General features: G+C 47.2%; 1 protein-coding gene across 1 annotated transcript; it reads right to left on the reverse strand.

Annotated features, from left to right (window-relative positions):
• Nucleotides 1–225: 225 nt before the first annotated feature.
• capn2l (calpain 2, (m/II) large subunit, like) lies at nt 226–19,590 on the reverse strand (the record flags this gene model as incomplete). Its single annotated transcript, XM_080740664.1, has 21 exons — nt 226–345; nt 959–1,017; nt 1,114–1,230; nt 1,456–1,534; nt 1,871–1,939; nt 2,128–2,192; nt 2,287–2,344; nt 2,444–2,509; nt 2,937–2,973; nt 3,261–3,472; nt 3,671–3,682; nt 4,454–4,623; nt 5,169–5,329; nt 6,147–6,221; nt 14,807–14,892; nt 15,110–15,193; nt 15,338–15,506; nt 16,102–16,235; nt 16,415–16,533; nt 17,107–17,176; nt 19,354–19,590. The coding sequence occupies 21 exons, from the start codon at nt 19,588–19,590 to the stop codon at nt 226–228; spliced, it is 2,199 nt and encodes a 732-aa protein (XP_080596790.1).
• Nucleotides 19,591–20,491: the final 901 nt, after the last annotated feature.

Here is a 20,491-nt window from a genome sequence, read left to right on the forward strand (position 1 = left end):
ATTTTACTGCCAAATGTCACATCTCAAATGAGTAGACCTACAAATAACCCCAATGGAAACAAGCCATATGCTTTCTTGTATTGAACTGTATTTCCTGTGCTTGTTTTTTTGCAAGCTGCTAATACATTTCTCAATCAATCAAAAATGTTGTAATAGAAAAAAAGAATTCAGAGATCAGATGGCTTGAGTTTCTTTGTTAGATGGCTCATTTAAAAGAGAATTTCATTATAGTGGGAATGGGTCCAGAGTAGGAGTAACCTGGGCCCCGGTAGTGCTGCTGTACCATAGAGTTGTGCTGTACAGAGGTGTGTCTCTAAGTTGTTTCAGAGAGATAGGTGTGGTGCTCTGTGGAACCTCAAGACGGGGTTAAATCCATTACACAGTCTTCTAAAATCCAGCCTTCATGACCGACCAACTACAAAATGGAGATTTGTTTTCTTCAGTGAACAATGATTATGGACAAGAGGAGACTGTAATTCATTGTTTATTTTCCCCAAGGGGAGATGGTATACAATAGCAAAGAGATGTAAATAAACTGCTTTCAATACAGATCATTTTCTTTGTAAATTTAATTATTATTGTACAAGACATTTAATGTTTTAAAAAAAGACTCCTTTGGTGTGTAAACTTGGGAGATCGAACTCCTCCGGGGACCATTTCTTCAGCTGTAGACAGGCCTGCTCTATAACATTGACACACTTAGCCACTATGTAGAAAACACAAGAACACCAAGTTAGTACACAGTCTTCATCAATCAATGCAATTTTTATTTTCTATTCTTTTCTTTATTTAAACAGTTGGTTCCAGTTAACACATCTCTCTATTTTTCAGTGGAGAGCTGTCCAAGAGGCCAGCATCAAGATTATGCTAATATTGCAGACAGAAATATTGACACATGTATTGTATATCAGAAAACATCGTTAAAAGACAGTTAAAATGTTAAACATAAAACGCCTACCTGAACAATGTTAAACTCCACCTCACCAGACTCATTCTCGTCCAGTGACTTGAAGCTTCCTATTGTAAATGAGAAGAAAAACATCATATTCAGCTATAACTTCATGAGTGTGTGTTACTGTAGTGATGACATGTGGACATAAGGATGAACCGTACTGAAGAGAGACTCCAGGCGGACCAGGCAGCACACAAAGTTGTCAAAGTCAATGGTGAGATTTGGTTCGCTATAGCGGGCAACAATAATCTGGTGCAGGGGTTGGTTGAGAGAAAAACCTTTAAATGAAGACAGAACAAGAGTGAATGCTTCAAATATATGGCTGACACACAAGGTAGGAATAACCACTGAAGTGATTCTAAACATTGATGTTACTTTGGTAAAACCATTGTAAAGAAGACAAATTGTCACGTGATCATTTTTGAAATATTGGTTTAGAAGCGTGTGTTCGCCCATAGGTTCCTGTGGAGAAAAAGCAAACACAACCGAAATTCATATCTCACCAGCATCCTCTACAGCGATGCGCATCTCAGAGGAACTCATACAGCCAGAGTTGTCTGCATCATGCTCCCTGTAGAGAGCCTGATGGGAGATCGGGAAACAATTAATGTAAAAATGTACACTTTTATCAGCTACTCAAAAACATTCATAGAGCAAAGCCATACGCTGATATACGTTGGATATCAGTGAAATATCGACTAGATACTAGATATGACTAGATACCCTCCGATAACCCAAACTAAATACAGTATAGTATCTGCTCTCACCAACCCCCCTATTTGCTAAAATTGAAAGTACTGTAGGTTTCTAAATATCTGCACCTCCCAAAAAACATAGTTCCATTGACCCTTCGTACTGGAAAATGTCAAGTGACTGCTGGAGGTTTGATGTTAAGAGCAAGATACACAAAGTACACACCAGGAATTTTTCAATCTTGGTCCACAGGATCTTAAATTCCACTAGTCCCAGTTTGCCAGTTCCATCTTTCTATGAGGAGTGTCAAGGAGAAAACATTATGAAATGCTCTGTATCACTGACAACTGTGAAGCCGGATTTATACTTACAATAGCCATACAACGTTACATCACAACGTGTTTTGAGCTTGTAGATATGCACATTTCTTATTAATTAAATAGAAATTAAGCATGACAATAGAAGACAGAGAGAAAGGATACATCCAGCAGGTTGACCATGTTGCGGCATGTAGCCAGACTGAATCCATTGGTTTTGATGTCATCCCCTGGAAAAGATCATCATACAGAAATTGAATGATTTGATTTTCATGCCAAGAAACCACATTTTCTTAGATTGGAATAATAAATAATTTCCCTTACGCTTAGTCACCACACGGTTCAGAATTTTTTGCAGCTCAAATGCAGAAATCTCAGCGTCCTAAGAGCACAAGTAACATCATTTCTACAGTATGTGATCAAATGGATATTTTGAATCCCAGTTTAGCAATAATTGTCAAAATCGTAGCATACTACTTACATGTCCAGCTAGCTTCCCAAACAGATCCTTAAACCTCTCACCAATATCATCCTCATCCACTTCAATCTGAAAGTGGGAAGAGTTCAGTATGTTCATGCTCCAATGCAACATTAATCAATTTAAGGAAAAGGAAAGTACACAGTCAAATCTGCAGTGTTTTTGGAGCGGTGAAAGCGCTCCCAATAGACAGGTATGTCCGTGGGTATGTCTGTGGGTGGGTGGCTGCCTGGCAATACCTTGAGTGGCCACACACAACACACTAGTTAAAGGAGGGGCGCTGTTTTGTGCAGGCCAGGCACACACACACACACACACACACACACACACACACACACACACACACACACACACACACACACACACACACACACACACACACACACACACACACACACACACACACACACACGGTATAGCTGCTCAGATTCACCGCTCCACTTCGAACCGAGGTTTGATTTTTTTTTATTAAAGTGAAATGTATGCAAGGTTTCACCTCCTCCACATGGCAGTCTAGAGTGTCATCCAACTCTCTGAAAAAATAGATATACAGTAGTCACAATATGATTTTGGAGTATACAATAACTCGTCTTGTTTTAATAAAACCATATACTGTAAAGGTCTCCTAGTGGCACCATAACAGCATAGTCATGTCTTGAGCTTGAATCCAGCACAAGCCCTGACCTGTTTGCCATCCGCACTCTCCACCCCTTCTTCCCTATCTCTTTCTATGGCGTTACATAATGAAACAAAAATGCAAGTCTTCACAGTATGCACACCGTCAACCTGTAGTTCAATCTGTGACAAAATGGAAACATACTGGAAATCGGCCTCTTTCTCAGAGAACACCCGCACATAGAAGTCCCCGTTCTTGTTGGGCTCAAAGGTGGAGGGGACAATGAGGTATTCCCCAGGGGGGAGGCAAAAACGGCTGCACACTTCTCGCAGGTTGATGAAGGTCTCTGAGCGAGCGGCCGATTGGTTGCGCAAGAAGAAGTTGCGTTTCAAGTGGATTTGCCTCTTGCCAGAATCCTGGAAGATAACACACAGTATAGTCACATGAGGGCGCCCTAACCCGTCTTTATCCAGACAGGGTACACTGACACTATTACATATCATCATGATAATATGAAATCTTTGAATCCTTACTCATCCTTCATGGGAAATGATTGGGAGAGAAATCTTCAAATTCAAAGAAGTTATTCTGGGTCAATCTGTTTGCATACATACCTCCTCAGGCACCTAGAGGAAGCAAGTAAACAGTAAAAATTAGTGCAAGACTGATACATGTAGCTATTATTTCATAATCCTCACCATAGGAAACAGTCTTATCAACGTATAATAAAATGACCCGCACACACGTCCAAAACCAACTTTTTTTTTACACTGTACACTGGTAAACAGGTTACACTGGTGGTTTGAGATCAAAAGGACTATTACCCACATTACACACACTAGAAACCTTATCACCCAGGAGACTTAATGATGAACGTTTACTTAATGTGATGCTTTAATCAAATTGACTATAATGTTTTTATTTTTTTCATTTCTCTACTCAGGCACTGAACTGAGGAGTGTATTTAAAAAAAAAAATCTATGCTTTATTTTATCGTGAATATAAACTGTTTTATACAGACTGGCGGTGATGACAAATCAGATCACTTCAAATGAGATCACCACCTGTTGTGTCTCATCCCCATCAATGAGGTCAACTGATTGGTTGTTGTAGATCTCTATGTATTTATCTGTGGTGCTACTAGCTGTCAGCAGCTGACTGCAGAAGGTCTATGTGACCGAAACGTTGCTTAAACAATAAAAGTGTTCATATTGTGCAAGTGTAGACGGTGCGCTGGTCATTTTGTTTTATTATACGATAATCCTCATCATACAATCTACATTTTAGTCAGAAGCCATAAAATAGAATTGCAATACAGTTACATAGAATAGATTTCACCCATAGTCGTTTTGTAGCATTTAAATAGCATTTTAAAAACAATACAACAATATTTCTACCTCGTAGATGGCAAATCCAACGGTCTCCATATCCTTCCCCATCTTCCTCATGCGGCGTCTGTTCTTCTGCATCAGGCCCACCAGGAACGTGCATCCCTCCTCACCGTCATCAGCATCATCATCCACCTCCTCCAGCTTTATGACAAACTGGGGGTTCATCCAGAAAGTATCTGGGGAGGAGAGACTGGGTCACTGTGTTTTACATGCAGTACACCAGAGAAATGGAATCAGAACTGGATCGGTAAAAATATTGAAAGACTTTGGTTGGTTCCCGTGATAAAACAGCTACCATAAATAATAGAATCAGATTGGTTGAGAGCTATGGTATACTGTAACAACTTAAATTGCAACTTAATTCCTTTGTTATAATTACACTACATCACTAACAAAAGCATGACATATTGTGATTATTCTACAGCTAAGGGGTTGCCAGTCTGACACGCAGTTGGGCATGCTGCTGCCTGTAGGCACAATGCGAGGATATGGCTGTGATATACACTAATCACAATATAGTGGCCTGTCATGAGGTGTTTCTGGTTATCCAGAGCATCCTTATTTTGGGTTAAAGCTGCAATCAATAAGATCCATGCCCTACAATTATGTTAGGCATATTGTACCATGCGCTACCAAACAGATTGGTCAAAAAACATGTTTTATTCACTCAAAAGTACTTAAGGAGAAGAGATCATGTGTGTTAATTTGTTAAATTAGGTACTTGGATAGTTTCTGCAGCCCCCAGCTGTCGAGCCGCTTCGCCATCCCTCATCAAACTCTGACAACGCCCACTTCTTGTGTTCGTCATCTGTGAGCACATCTGGGGTGAGGTTGCAGATCTCCAGTCGAGAATAGTGGCGCATAAAGTCAGAAAATGATATCCTGTGGAGAGAGAGGAGGAAGAAGAAAATTGAGTCATTAAAAGGGATGAAATGGCATCTTTTACTTCAATCAATATGCCAATCTGCTGTACAAGTTCACATGTGACGTGATACAACTATTTTTACTACTAATCCTACGCAGGGCGTAAGTGGTTAAGGCCAGTGGTGACTGAGTTTCGTAGGAATGCAGGAATCTCTGTCATACTGTATGTACAGTATTTTCTGGATGCTACGTTTTTCACCCTTACAATATGTGCTCTGTGTGTGTGTGTGTGTGTGTGTGTGTGTGTGTGTGTGTGTGTGTGTGTGTGTGTGTGTGTGTCCAGGACCATCTGGCTGCAAACAGCAAGGGGGTCACGTCACATGACAGTGCAAGCCTCGTGTCAGGGGAGGTGTAGGAAGGAGAGAGAGCAAAGGGTGTGCAGCAATATGGGTGTGTCTCACTTGAACTGGGTAAGCCACACCAGTATGCAAAAAGCCAAAGAGCTGTGGAACAGCCATGTTGAGAATGAGATATGTACACACACACACACACACACAGTTAACCCTACACTCTCCACTTCCGTGACGTCTTGAGGGCACACCTCTTTAACTTACTCTGCTACACCTGTAGCGCTCTGTGTTGCTCTTTGCTCTGGGCAAAACGTTTCAGCTAAATTGCCTAAAATGTATAATAAATGTGGATGCAATTGGTAGCTTTAGTTGCAAGCTGTCGATACATATGGGTTTCAAAGTGGAGTTGCAATTCAAAGACACCAAAAAAGAAAATGAAGAAGTCGAAATAGTAGGCAAGGTGATTTTCCTTTTGTAAGGTTTACCAGAACTCTCCATCTTCAGAGCGGTCGGTCAGCCTAGCACGGTCGTCATCACTCACATAGCGCCACTCAGAGGAACTATACAAAATACACAACACATTCACTGTTAAAATGTGAGGATGTCTCGCTGGTGTCCCACAAATCACTGCTTTCCTTGTATGGACTATCTGTCAGACAGAATCACACAGTTTCCTCTTTAGAGGTAAAGACGTTTAGAAATAGGTGAGTGCACAGGTTGTTGTACGAAGAGGACACACATCCAAATGGAATGTCATCCATATGTAACGCCCTAAAGTTTAAACACAGGTACAAACTCTGAAAACACATTTTCCATAACACCATAATTGCAATGACTCCACACTGGGTGTGTCTAAGTGTGTATGTTGTTTATTTTCGGTCTTCCAGTTCGGTACTCCCTCCTTTGGGTGGCGCTATTGCGTCAGCCTCACAACAGAACGTACTCACGTTAACTCCCGCAGGGCGATCCCTGATTGGCCGGAGGGCTTGTCACTCAAGTTTTACGGTACTGGGTCAGTCCCCCATAAAACCTGTGGCATCCCACAATACTGTCTCTTTTCGCTATCTGCTCCTCAAATGGTACAGCGCGAAATCTCACAGCTCCTGACCTACGTAATTTGTAAGTATATTTCAACCTATTCTAGAAGATATAATCGTCTCGAGGATAACCGAGAGCGACAGCTTAGGACCAGTCCACCGGTCTCGAGACTTTTCTTCTCTGTTGTTTAGACAGTATCACTGCACAGCTGTTCCTTGTTGTTAGCTTCACGTTCACGATAGCCTAGTGTTAGCTCCTAGCTACCGGCTCCGTTGTTTTGTGCTAGCGCAGCGCACAGCTGTTCCTTGTTGTTAGCTTCACGTTCACGATAGCCTAGCGTTAGCTCCTAGCTACCGGCTTCGTTGTTTGTGCTAGCGCAGCGCACAGCTGTTCCTTGTTGTTAGCTTCACGTTCACGATAGCCTAGCGTTAGCTCCTAGCTACCGGCTTCGTTGTTTGTGCTAACGCAGCGCTCAGCTGTTTATTCCTTGTTACTAGCTTCACGATGGCCTAGCGTTAGCTCTTAGCTACCGGCTTCGTTGTTTATGCTAACGCAGCGCTCAGCTGTTTATTCCTTGTTATTAGCCTCACGATAGCCTAGCGTTAGCTCTTAGCTACCGGCTTCGTTGTATTGTGCTAGCTTTGTTGTTGTTGAGCACTGGCCTTGCCTGTGCTCACGCTGATATGCGCTTTTCTGCCTTAGACTCTCGGCTCTTGTGTCGACGCTAAGGCTATTGGAAAAAAGCTATTTTGGATATGGCGTCCTCGCGCTCCTACGGCCGTTGTGCTAACCCTGCCTGTAGGTTGCTAGTAGCCCCGGACGATCTGCATGGGGCGTGTATCGCCTGCATGGGCTGGCGTCACGCCTTGGATGCTCTGGAGGAAGATCCTCCTGTTTGTCTGGAGTGTCGCGACCTACCTCTAGGTGCGCGTCGGCTCCGCCTCGACACGATCTCTCTTCTCTCGGGTCTCGCCTCTGCTGTTTCCCCGGGCCTCCCTGTAGGCCGGTGCGGCGGTGACCCTCAGGCGGTTGGCGGCGCTCCTCCAGGTGGCGGCGCCTCCGTTCCGGCCGACGGCGCCGCTCCCCCGGCCGATGGCGGCGCTTCTCCAGCCGCCGGCGCTCCGGCTGACGGCGCTGCTCCTCCGGCCGATGGTGGTGCCTCTCCAGCCCACTCCAGGGCTGACAGCGGTTCATCAGAGTTTTCCTTCTCTGCTTTCGACCGCTATAGCGAGGAGGAGGATGTTGGGGAAGAGGGGGACTTTTCCTCCACCCAGCATCCTGATGAGGACGTGGTCTTGATGGAAGTAGGGTCCCCTGTGATCTCTCTCCACCCTGATGAAAATGACTCGCCTCGCTCTACTCACGCCTCCGTCTCTGCTGTGGCCAGGGCCCCGGCAGGCCTCGCTGCCGCCCAGAGTCAAGTAGCTTCTGTTCCCCCTACCACCGCTCAGGCCGGGAGTCAAGCAGGCCTTGCTGCTTCCCCAGCCCCCGGTGGCACTGAACCTGCTGCCTCCGCCTTGCCGGAGTCACAGGCCTCCTCCTCTGCTGCCGGCGGTTCGAGTCTGACACAGACGGTGGCCCTGTCCGCGTCTCAGCTCCCTCCTTCCGGCACCGTAGCAGCTTCAGGTGGCGCCCTCCCCTTCCCATGGACCCCTGGTCTCTGCTGGAGAGGGCCGCTCGCTTGCAGAACCTCACCGTCCCTGTACGTCAGCAGCCTGCAACTTCCCGCCAACCGCGGCTGGGCGTGGACCTTGCTCCACCGCCTGTTATGGCTTGCCTGCCGGCCATCGCTGGCCTACAGCAGGTTTTCCAGGAGACTTGGACCTCTCACGAGGACCCGGAAAAGCTGGACTTCTCCACGGAGTTCGAGGGGGCACAGGAGATGGGGATTCCTAGATGCCCGCACATCAGCCCTGCCTTGGCCTCCATGCTCCAGGCCCGGTTCCTCCATGATAATCCTGGTGGGCCGAGCCCCTATTCGCTGGCGGGTGTCCACCCGCTTCTGGAGAACAAATGGGAAAGGGCCATGTCCAAGGCCACCCAGGAGGCTTACAGAGCTGATGGACATGCTGTGAGGGCTCTCAATGCTGCGGGCCTCTTGGCGGCCTATGTGAAGCTCCTGCAGAACCCACCGGCCTCTGACCCTCCCCTCGATGTAGCGGCTGAGACCAAGGCCTCGCTGGACCTCCTGATCGGACTCAATTTCCATGCCATGGCTTGGGTGGGCCGTTCCATGGACCAGTGTATGCAAATGGAGTCCACCCGCTGGCTGGAGCCCATTGACTGGAAGGATGAGGAGACAGACAAGAAAGAGCTCCGCAACCTGCCTTCTTCGGGAACGGAGATTATGGCAGGCGGGCTCAGTCTCTTCCAGGCACGGGCGGCTGCCAGGAAGGAGACCAGGGAGTTGGTGGTTGAGACTGTACCTCCGACAAAACCTGCTGCCCAGTCTTCTCAGCGGTCGGCCACCAAGCAGCGTGCCCCGCGTTCTATGTTGTGTGCTGCAAAAATTCTGGCTGCTGTACATTTCGTGCCTTGCCAGTCGAAAATACCAGTAAAGAATTGTGTGTACAAACTGTGTCTTTCTTCCCTGTGCATCTTCTGCTGTAGAGAAAGTTGTATGTGCTCAGCCTCCTTAGGCACCTTCGCTGCCTCAGCTAGTTTCGCACTCACACAGTCTGTACAAGGGTTTGGTTTCTCGGCCTATTCAGGCTCCAGTTCCTTCTCTGCTAGAGCCACTCACACTCAGCTCACATTCCCCTCCTCTCGAGGGCAGCATAGTTCACACTCCTCACAAGGTTTTGGGTGTAGTAAACTGCCCACTGCGGCACCCCAGGAACAACCTGCTAATGTTAAAGACCATGAGCTCTTCCGGGACGTTTCCAGGAAAGCTAAGGGTAAAGCGCGCTTCCCCTCAGGTGGTGGAAACGCTTTCTGTAGGCCCGAGTCGGGCGAAGGTAAAGAAAGTGGATCACAGGTGGGTTCCTGCGCTGCCTGTGGCGCACCACGTGACCAGGTCAGCGGCAGCTTCCTCCGGCCACAGCGGACGGCCTGCAGTGTCGCGGCCGTTGGCTCGGCAGGTGTTGCCAGCACATCTTTACGCTCCGCTGGCACCTTGTGCAGATCAGTGGAGGAGGTGCAATCCAAGCCATTGGATTTATCGCACTATTACAAAGGGCTACAGAATACAGTTCAAGATGTCGCCCACGCTTTCCCCCCACGGTGAGCTTCACCAGGGCCGAGGGCGAGAACGCCCGCATTCTGGAGGAAGAGATACAGGCCCTCCTCTTGAAGGGGGCTGTACGGGAGGTCCTGTGGAGTCAGCTCCATCTAGGGTTCTACTCCACATACTTCCTGGTTCCCAAGAAGAAGGGGGGCTGCGGCCCATATTGGACGTGGTCCAATATGTACTTGATGACTTTCAAGTTCAGGATGTTGACCGTTGCCAGCCTGCTTCGATCCGTCAGAGAGAACGATTGGTTCACCTCAATAGATCTGAAGGAAGCTTACACGCACGTGTCGATCTATCCTCCTCACAGAAAGTTTCTGAGGTTCGCTTTCCAGGGGAAGGTCTACGAGTACGCAGTCCTCCCCTTTGGCCTGTCTCTCAGTCCACGCGGTTTCGTGATGGTTACGAAGGCAGCTCTAGAACCTCTCAGGCAGCAGGGGATAAGGATCTCACCTCGACGATTGGCTTATAAGCGCAAGCTCGAGCCAGGAGGTGGCGCAACACACCCGGGTGGTGATAGCGCACCTCGAGTCCTTGGGGTTCGCAGTCAACTACAAGAAGAGTGTGCTGAACCCATCTCAGCGGACCACCTTCCTGGGTGCAGAGTGGGACTCCCGGGAGAGGGTCGCCCGCCTCTCTCAGCAGAGGGTGGACAAGTTCTTGTCCTGTGCCAGCACCTTCCTTTCCGTGGAGGAAATCTCCTTCAAGTTGGTGCAGCGTCTCGCGGGCCTGATGGCTTCGGCCGTGGACCTCGTGAGTCTGGGAAGGTTTCACTTGAGGCCTTTCCAGCAATGGATGCTCTCCCTGAACATCCCTCCTTGCCAAGGCGGCACTCTGGTCCCGGTCTCCGAGCGAGCACGGACGGCCCTGAGCCCTTGGCTGGTTCCCGGCTTCCTTCGAAGCGGCGCCAGGCTAGGGGCGGTGATTCACAGGGAGGTAGTCACCACGGACGCCAGTCTTTCGGGTTGGGGTGCAACCCTGGAAGGGCGTACGGCGAGGGGACCTTGGGGCCCCGATTTATTGAACAAGCACATCAATTACTTGGAATTGATGGCGGTGTTCCTGGCGCTCCAGGAATTCAAGCCCTTCATCCGGAACTGTCACGTCCTCATCAGGACGGACAATACCGTGACAATGTGTTATGTGAACAAACAGGGGGGGCGGCGGCGAGCCCTGGACGGGCTGGCTCGCAAAGTGGCCCTTTGGTGCTCGGAGCACCTACAGTCGGTCAAGGCCTCCTACGTCCCTGGTCTCCTGAACAGCGGGGCGGACCTGCTGTCCAGGAGGAGGGTTCGCGACGAGGACTGGTCCCTGAACCAGTCAGTAGCGTTTCAGATCTGGACCAAGTATGGTCATCCGGTGGCGGATTTGTTCGCCTCACGCGAGGACGCGAAGTGCTCACTGTTCTTCTCCCTGAGTGGGCCTGCACCCTTGGGGATAGACGCTATGGCGCACGATTGGCCCCAGGGCCTGCTGTACGCCTTCCCGCCGATGAACCTCATTACTCCGACTCTCGGGAGGGTTCGTCGTTACGGCCACAAGTTGCTTCTAATAGCACCGAGGACGGGGACTTGGAGCTCACTGATAGCTCCGCTCCTGTACAGGGATCCTTGGCAATTGCCCCAGATACGGGATCTGCTGAGTCAAGCGGATCGCGAGATCTTCCACCCGGACCCTCAGAGGTTAGACCTGTGGGTCTGGCCCGTGAGAGGGAGAGGCTGATCGCAGCCGGCCTGGACCCTTCAGTCGTTGATACGATGCAGAGGTCCAGGGCTCCTTCTACTCGTAAGGTGTATCAGGGCAAGTTGGAAGCCTTTGAGGAGTGGTGTCGGGTTAAACACCCTTTGGTGAACCCGGTGTTCTCCTCAATTCCGATCATTTTGGAGTTCCTCCAAGATCGGGTGGATAGGAATTGTAAGGCCTCTACGGTGAGAGGTTACCTTGCGGCCATTAAGGCCTGTCACCAGAGCCTTGATGGCGACCAACTGTCCAAACACCCGTGGGTGGTACAGTTTATGGCAGCGGTTAGGCGGGACTCCCTGACGGCGAGACCCCTGGCCCCCGCCTGGGACTTGGAGGTGGTCTTACGGGGATTGAGGCAACCCCCTTTTGAGCCTCTGGAGAGCATCTCTCTGAAGCTCCTTAGCTACAAGACTGCTCTTCTTCTGGCCTTAACCACGGCCAAGAGGGTTAGTGACCTACATGCCCTCTCAGTGTCAGAGGATTGCATGAGGTTCTCTCCGGACGGCCGGCAGGTGCTGCTTAAACCTCACCTTCACTTCATTCCGAAGAATAAGGTGGTGCAGCATGTTCCGGTGCGGCTTTTCATCCTCCTCCCTTTGGTACGGAGGAGGACAGGTGCCTTAATCTTCTTTGCCCTGTGAGGGCACTGAAGATTTATTGTGAGAGGACTCAGGCGCGCAGGAAGTCGCGCAGCCTGTTTGTTCCTCACGGCAAGTCCACCGCGAAGATGGAGATTGCTAAAGCAACCCTTTCGGGGTGGATTGTCGACGCCATTAGGTTGGCGTATGATAGTGCGAATGTGGCTAGACCTGTGGGTTTCACAGCTCATTCCACTAGGGGATGTCTTCCTCTTGGGGTCTCTGGCAAGGGACCACCATTCAGGAGGGTTGTTTGGCGGCGAACTGGACTTCGCCGTCCACCTTTGCAGCTCATTACCAGTTGGACGTGGCCCCGCGCTCGTTAGCGCATTCAGTCCTCCAGGTGGCTGCTGACTCTTCTGCAGAATGAGGAGGACCCTTGTGTCTTCCTCCTCGCCTGGAGCGCTTGGACTGCCCTTGTGCTTTCTGGCGCGCTCCTCTTCCTTTTCTTTCCTACTCACTGCCCCCGACTGATTCCGGTGGTCTCAGGGGGGGACCTTGTGGGCAAGGTGTGTCTGGAAGACATCTCCTTTGCCGTTCATGTGTATGGTGAGTAGACGTTGGCCGACGTCGCTTACGGGAGTTGACGTACCCAAAGGAGGGAGTACCGAACTGGAAGACCGAAAATAAACACAAGTGTTTCGAACGAAACACCTGTTTATTTAGGTCTGGAAGGAGGTACTCCCTCCGAGTCTCTGCCCTCTGTTCGATTTTTCGGAGCAGATGCTTTCAAGAGACAGTATTGTGGGATGCCACAGGTTTTATGGGGGACTGACCCAGTACCGTAAAACTTGAGTGACAAGCCCTCCGGCCAATCAGGGATCGCCCTGCGGGAGTTAACGTGAGTACGTTCTGTTGTGAGGCTGACGCAATAGCGCCACCCAAAGGAGGGAGTACCTCCTTCCAGACCTAAATAAACAGGTGTTTCGTTCGAAACACTTGTGTTTTTGTGGCTAATGATGGTGACTGACTGAATTCCTTCGGTCTAACTAGGTTGGGCAACATTATGTGAAGTAGGTAACCAATGGCACATTCCTGATTGCACAATTTGTTTGCTGTCATATACAATGTACCGTAGTTTATCTGGCCAAATGCACTGGAAAATGCCACAGTCCATAAATAATGGTGAAACAAAATCTGTGTGTGGCATAAGGTGTACCGCATGACTCAAGTAAAATCAGCCAGGAGATGACATGTCTCAACAAGAGAGATAAATAGCAAATCAATGCATCTGGGAACAATGTTAAAAATGCCATTCTTATGGCATGGCTCTACAGAAGGCTAGAAGGGTCAGTCAGTGTATTCTGTGTAGACCACCTACCTCCACTATTTCTTTTCCCAGATATTTTTGAAATATTTAACATTGTTAAATTTAATTTCAATGTCAATGGGGCTCTAATTGAGCTGAAACCTTGGTCAAATACATCATAGATGACTGACATCACAGACAGATAGTTATAGAGAACCACATTGGAGCCATGCTGTTCCCATAGATCCATTATTTAAGTTACTTTTTCAGGATTGTTATGCTTTATTTCTTAAAGCTATACTGTGTAAGTTGCTCAACTTGTGGTCAGTAGCTCTATAGCAAACCTCGGTCGCGTCCGCGTCTTTCGGCCGTTTTTCGGTTCTCACACCCCCGCGTCTGCCTCCACCTCGCCGAGATCTATCTTTTGAGGGGTCCCTGGTTCCTGTGCGTTCAGCCATTCCGGAGATACACTCCTTCACCCATGCTTCACCGTGCACCCGAGACACACGGGAGACTACAAATATGGCCGCCCTAGCGACCCCACTCCAAGATGCGCTGTGATTGGCCGGCAGTGTATAACCCTCGCTGTGATTGGCCGGTAGTATGATGACGTCATTTTGCCGCGAAATTCTCCCCCCCTCAAGGCTCATAGAAAACATATAAAGCGAAGGCCTTTGAAGCTGAAAATAACGGAGTGGGGGTTCTAAAACTTTAGCGATTTAACAGTTAGGACCATTTTAAGATTTGTTTTATAAAAAAAGTTACATGGTATAACTTTAAATAGGAGAGTGTAGAGAGAGACAAAACCAGGATAATACCAGGAGGAGCGGGGTTCAAACCAAGCCCCCAGAACGGCTTGTAAACATTGAAGCGGCCGCCCTACTGGCCAAAGCTGGAATTTCAGGCGGGGTGAAACATACATGCACGAGCATAAGAGCGCGGCGCTGGGGTCTACAATAGGGTTCAATGGACGTCGACGTCGTTCGTGACGTCATTCGTGACGTTTTGGAACCAGAGCTGGTTCCAATTTCCCCCAGAATGCACCTGGATTAGCTACATGCTAGCACGTAGCCGTTGCTTCAAAACGCCACTGAGCACTTGCATTGAAATGATAGTGGGGGCGGGGCCCGTCCGCTCTCTATTTTATATATACTCTATGGTTCAAACTCAGGTCCTTGTGGCCCACAAGGAGCAAAATGTCTGGGCACTAACCTGAGTCACCAGGCACCCGAGGCCATCATTACTTACTTGTCACTCCAGGGTCCAGTCCATTCCGTCTGACCCCAGGGGTTCCTCACCCTGATCAGCTGTACCGTGTCCCCCCTGTAGTCCACCTGGACAACAATATCGGTGTCAAATCATTCTTAATATTAAAAAAAATAACAGTATACACACATACGTGTCTGTATGTCAGTAAAACAAACTATAATAATTTGTCTTCTTGCATTTCTGAACCCCATGTGAGGCAAGAGTTATTAGCTTAACCTAAAAGAATGGTCCTTGTATCTATCTGTAGAACTACTATGCGGGACTAGACACCATTTCCCTCACCTGGTCTGCTCCAGTCAATGAGTAGGCATGACCTTTCACCAGTTTTCTGGACGTGATGGCTTCCGAGTCTGCTGAGCTGGTGATCTGGAAGGGGGGAGAGAGACATTCCAAACAAGATTCAACGAGTATGAGGTAAATAACAAGTATGAGGTAAATAACAAACAGACAATCAATGAATCATAGGGGAAACAGTATGTCTATGCTTGAAATAATCAAAAACAAACAAACATCAATTGAGCATCCAAGAAGAGAGCCTCTCTCAAGGGCTTTTCGGATTATTTTGAAAAGGGCAGGTCCTGACTTCTTGAGGTCATGGCTCTCAGCGATGCCCCCAGTGAAGTCCTCAAAGCCCTCGGTGGTGGAACCTCCAGAGAGGGCCTCATAACATCCGTTCACCCTAAAAGATGGAGAAAAGTTAATAAAATACGAAAATACAAATACATCAGAGGGTCAGACAGATAGACTCCCTAAATGCTTTTTATGGCGTGACGATGATCTAGATGAGCATTTGGCAGTATGGATAGATGGATATCCACCAAATATTTGTCTGTCCTTGTGGCAGTCTGTTCGCTCATCTGTCCATGGTAAACCACTACAACGATCAATGCCACATTTCTTGTGCATGCTGCCAGTAGACCAATGAAGTCAAGTGCAATCATTTCATTCCTCTTTGCCCCTGCTGCAAACTGGATACGCTCATACCTACTGTATGGTGGCTGGCGAAAGGTTTTATTAAGGTTTATTATTAAGTGAAATATCTTTATCGTCATGGCTTCCTCAGCGTGTATCTTACATATGATACACGCTGAGGAAGGCTTGACGCCGAAACGCGTCTGTGCATCTATGAATTAAAAGTACTAGAAGGACTTCAGAGTGAGGGATGTCGGAGAACCTATCTCTGTGTGGTATCAAGAAGTGGTGGTATGTGAATGTCATGTTATTATGTCAATGAAGAATGAACAACAGCAAAAACAAATGTGATTTATTCATACTTAGCATAGGCCTTCTCCAGAAGGGCACTCCAGAACTCAGAACCCTCCTCTGAGTGAACAAAAAGCAGCTTCCCATCTTTTGTAGGCAATCGGTCGTCAACCACCACGTCCACCCAGTCACCAAACTGCCAGAGCTGAGGATCACAACATGACACTTGATAGAATCAACTCTTTGACAATGTCTCTTTTCATGTGCCATAATCTTTTGTTGTTGCTTAGTGAGGAGTAGTGTGAGGGTAGGTTATTTGGAGGCGAGGTGTGTAGGTATTACATAACTGCCTCAGACAGTATTATTCTATTATGTGAAGAGTACCTGAAAGTGAAAGATGCCGGCGTAGCCCTCATCAAAGCTTTGGCCGTGGGGAACAACCCGGGACAACACCGACTTGTTCAGAGTCAAGGACGCGATGGCTGCCAGAAGCCAGCAGTCACCTGTACACACAAGTTCACTGTAAGAAGAAATACTGTCCAAAAAGCACAACAAAGATTGTAAATTTGCCAATTGCTAACATCAAACTAGTTATAGGTCAAATATGATGGAAATAAGTGTTCATACTTCAATCAATAGATGTTTACTTTGACGGATCATGCTTCAGTTAGGCAACATTCATTCTTTTGTTCTCGTTCTTATAATTACCTTCATACCGGTAAAACAACAGAATGCAACCTCTCCCACACACACAGGCATGAGACTGGGTGTAGACTGAATATTCCATGTATGGAATTTGCACATGGTGACATAGCCTAGGCTACTGTAAGCGTGTGTGCAGTAAGAGAACTGCAATGGGTGTGCCCTTTTTTAAATACTGGTCTTATCATAAAATCATAAAACCTAAAATAATTTGAATGCAATTTGGTTTGTTTTTACTTTGGTTCACTGGGCACTTCCTTTTAAGTAAAGTTACAGAAGGACTGTACAGGTAGCTAGGGATTCTAACCAACATATGAGTGTGAGAGAGAGAGAGAGAGTCAGAGACAGAGACAGAGACAGAGAGAGACACTTACCAAGTGCTCCTTGGCATGTATCAGTCCGGGATGCATCTTCAATTATGAATTTTGGATTGGAGACCAGTTCCTGGTTGAAAAGACAAACAGACAGACATAATATTGTGTTTTTCTTTATTTCTTCCTTCCCACTATCAGATGAAACCTTGAGAACTAATATAACTGGAGTTTCATTGTTGTTGAGCTAATCTGAGTTACCAGAAGTTATTTTTTTCGCCACTAGGGGGGCGAGATTGTTGAGCTGTCATTTGCAGTAGGCTATGACAGCCTAGCCTGGTTAATAAACCAGACTGCACAACACCACCCCCTGTTGGTAGTGGTGGTGTTGTGTAGTCTTTGCCTGACTGCGAGCGCCAGACATCTCACACTACGTTCACTACGTTTCACTCCGGGAGAGTCTGAGATTACCAGGGCAGATTCTATTTCGGCGTGGGCGGGCTAAAGCCTATTGACGTCACACACACACACACACACATACACACACACACACGCGACGTGGCGTGACATTGCAAAAATACGTTATTTCTCATAACATATTATATGTCTGCATGTTTACGTTAGTGCAAAATGGTATTAAAACGTGAGGAAACGGCACTATTTCATAGTTTATTAATAATACGAGTCGAGTCTGACTCCGCCATGACAGTTTTCACGGACCAATCAGAGTCCACTAGACTCTCACGTGGGCAGAGGACACCAATCAGAGTCCACGAGCGAGTCTCACTGAGCTCAAGAGCTCTGTTTGGAGGGGGCTGGGACCGGAGCATAGAGTTCACGTGCCCCAAGCATACAACCCTGATTGGCCCATTCAATGCGCCCGCTCTTCAGGCGCGTTTGAAATAGATTAAAATATGTGCAGCTTCAGTCCACACTACAAACCACCCACCAACAGGGGGGGGTGATGTGCGGACTGAAGTGTCAGGCTAGTGTAGTCTGGCCCTTCAAATTAAATAAGCTTTTTCCACCAGCCCTCAGAGAGGGCGAGCCAATCAGGGCTGTAGGCTTGGGGCACGTGGTGGGTGGTGGCCTGGTTCAAAACCATTCAGCCAATCAGGCGAGTCTGTGTGTATTCAAACACATTCCCCCCTCCACTCTTATTACAGACATCAGACAGATTGTAGTCTTTGATGCTTTCAGTGACTAACGAGCTATTGACACTTGTATGGCTCAATCAATTACAGCAGCTCACAAGCCCTTTGAAGTTCAGAGGGAGCAATTAACACATCGGATGCCCACGTGACGTCTAATTTGCTGGTGCCCATGGCAACGCGTCATTTTACCTACCGGCGAGAGTACTGGCGAGAAAAGTAATCCGAGTAAATGTAATCCGAGTATGTCCTGTTTATTTCGCGAAAATCTTTTCTTTCAGTCAGGACCGTTTTTTATCATTTCTAAGCCACAGTGTCTGTGTTACGGCATGTAGAAGAGGCTGCCGTTTTGAGAAAAAAAGGAAATAAAAATCACACTCGTGTGAACTGAGCGGTGGTGTGAGTGTGTGTGTGTGTGTGTGTGTGTGTGTGTGTGTGTGTGTGTGTGTGCAACAGCGCCCCTCCCTTAACATGTGTGGTCAGAAAAGGTTACTGCAGGCTACGGACACGGAGACAGACAGACAGACAGACAGACCCACACACACGGCCACGTATAGGAGCGTTGTGACCACCGCTCAAAAAGGAAGGGAATCCGGAGAAAACACATTTCTTAATTATCATATGTGGTCAAAATAGTTGGGTCACACCCAGCACCTGCACCATTTAATTTGTCAAATGGAGATGTAATGCTTAGCCTGCTCCTGAATACAATGGTGGAAAAAGTACTCACATTCTGTACTTAAGTAGTAGGCCTAAGTATGAAGGCATTGTGAGCTTGTAGATCGGCTATTTTGAAATGGCCGAAATGTATAGGGATAAGGGATGAACTAAATGGTTAATGAATGTTTTGTGTAACCAACTAAAGATTTCAAATAATTGTAGTGGAGTAAAAGTACAATATTTGCTTAGAAGTAAAAGAATTGTGTAAATAAATGCTCCAGTAAAGTAAAAGTACCTAAAATGTAGGCTATATTATACAGTACTTGAGTAAATGTACTTTAGTTACTTTACACCACTGCCTGAATAACAAATAACCAAACAACAACCGTTTTTTTTTTTTTGTCTAAAGGGGAAACCCCCAGCACATCCCTATGAGTATGTGTCATCATGTGAACTTGATCTTGTCACCCAGATAGATCTACAGATTCTACGCCCATACCGTGGGTCTCTTCCAGGTGATTCCCCTGGTCTTGTAGGAGCCTGGTCCCAGATCATCGTAGCCCAGGGAGGAGGTCTGTGCCTCGTAGGTATCGTCCTCAAACAGTCGTCCACGTTCCAGGCAGTCTCTCCTCAGTGCCTCGAAGTCCTGGTTGAGGTATTTCACCGCCTGCGCGTTGCTACCAATTCCCTGCGCCTTCAGTCGGTTATGTTGCAGTTTGGATGCAATCCCTGCCATGTCGTTTGCCATTAAATGGTGTCAAGCAACTGCGTTAAAAGTGTCGGCCTTATTTGTCTAGGCGATGTGTGTGATTGTGTTGTGTGTGTGTGTGTGTGTGTGTGTGTGTGTGTGTGTGTGTGTGTGTGTGTGTGTGTGTGTGTGTGTGTGTGTGTGTGTCGATCCTGGCTGCAAGTGCAGGGTGACTTTTTGCCTTGGCTACAGGTTGATGTCGTTGCGAGAGGTGTGACAGTCTCCACCCTCTAGTATTCACAGTTCAGGTTGATCCCACAGGGTTGATAGTCACGCTTTTGTGTTGGTCTGGTGACTGATCAGATGCAGACACTGAAAAGAGCCTGACAGACTTGTGTGATACTGATATGTACTGATTATTTACAATTACAACCGCAATTATAATTAATTTCCTTTTCTGATTTAATAAAGGTTAAAACAATGGTGCTGTATCATGTATCTTGTTTTACACTGTCTTTAAATGATTTTTGTATGTGTTTTATCTGTCTAGTAGGCTATTTAATGTTGTATGAATTGAGTACAAAGGGACCCCAGTGCAAACAAGCCTAGCAGATGTATTGTGGTCTTTATCCTTAGTTGACTTAATTTGTATCAGTGTACTGTCCTGTACCTATATACCTGTATCCTGTACCTTTATTTGCAAACTTCTAAAGTAGGCTATTCAACCAATCAATTAATACAACAAAAATGAATGCATCTGATTGAATGGCAGAGGTTTTAGTTTATCTTTATTTGATTAAGTTTAGCACACAATGATGAAGTATAGACAGTAATTTTAGCCAACCTGGCTTGAAGAAGCAAAACATGGACCAAGCATTTAATAGAATTGTGCAAAAAACCTTTCTGTTAAGGCTGGGCTATAGGCCTAGATATTGTAGACTGAAAAAGC

The sequence above is a fragment of the Nannobrachium achirus genome (assembly GCF_963921795.1).
Source record: "Nannobrachium achirus genome assembly, chromosome: 13".
Classification (NCBI taxonomy): domain Eukaryota; kingdom Metazoa; phylum Chordata; class Actinopteri; order Myctophiformes; family Myctophidae; genus Nannobrachium; species Nannobrachium achirus.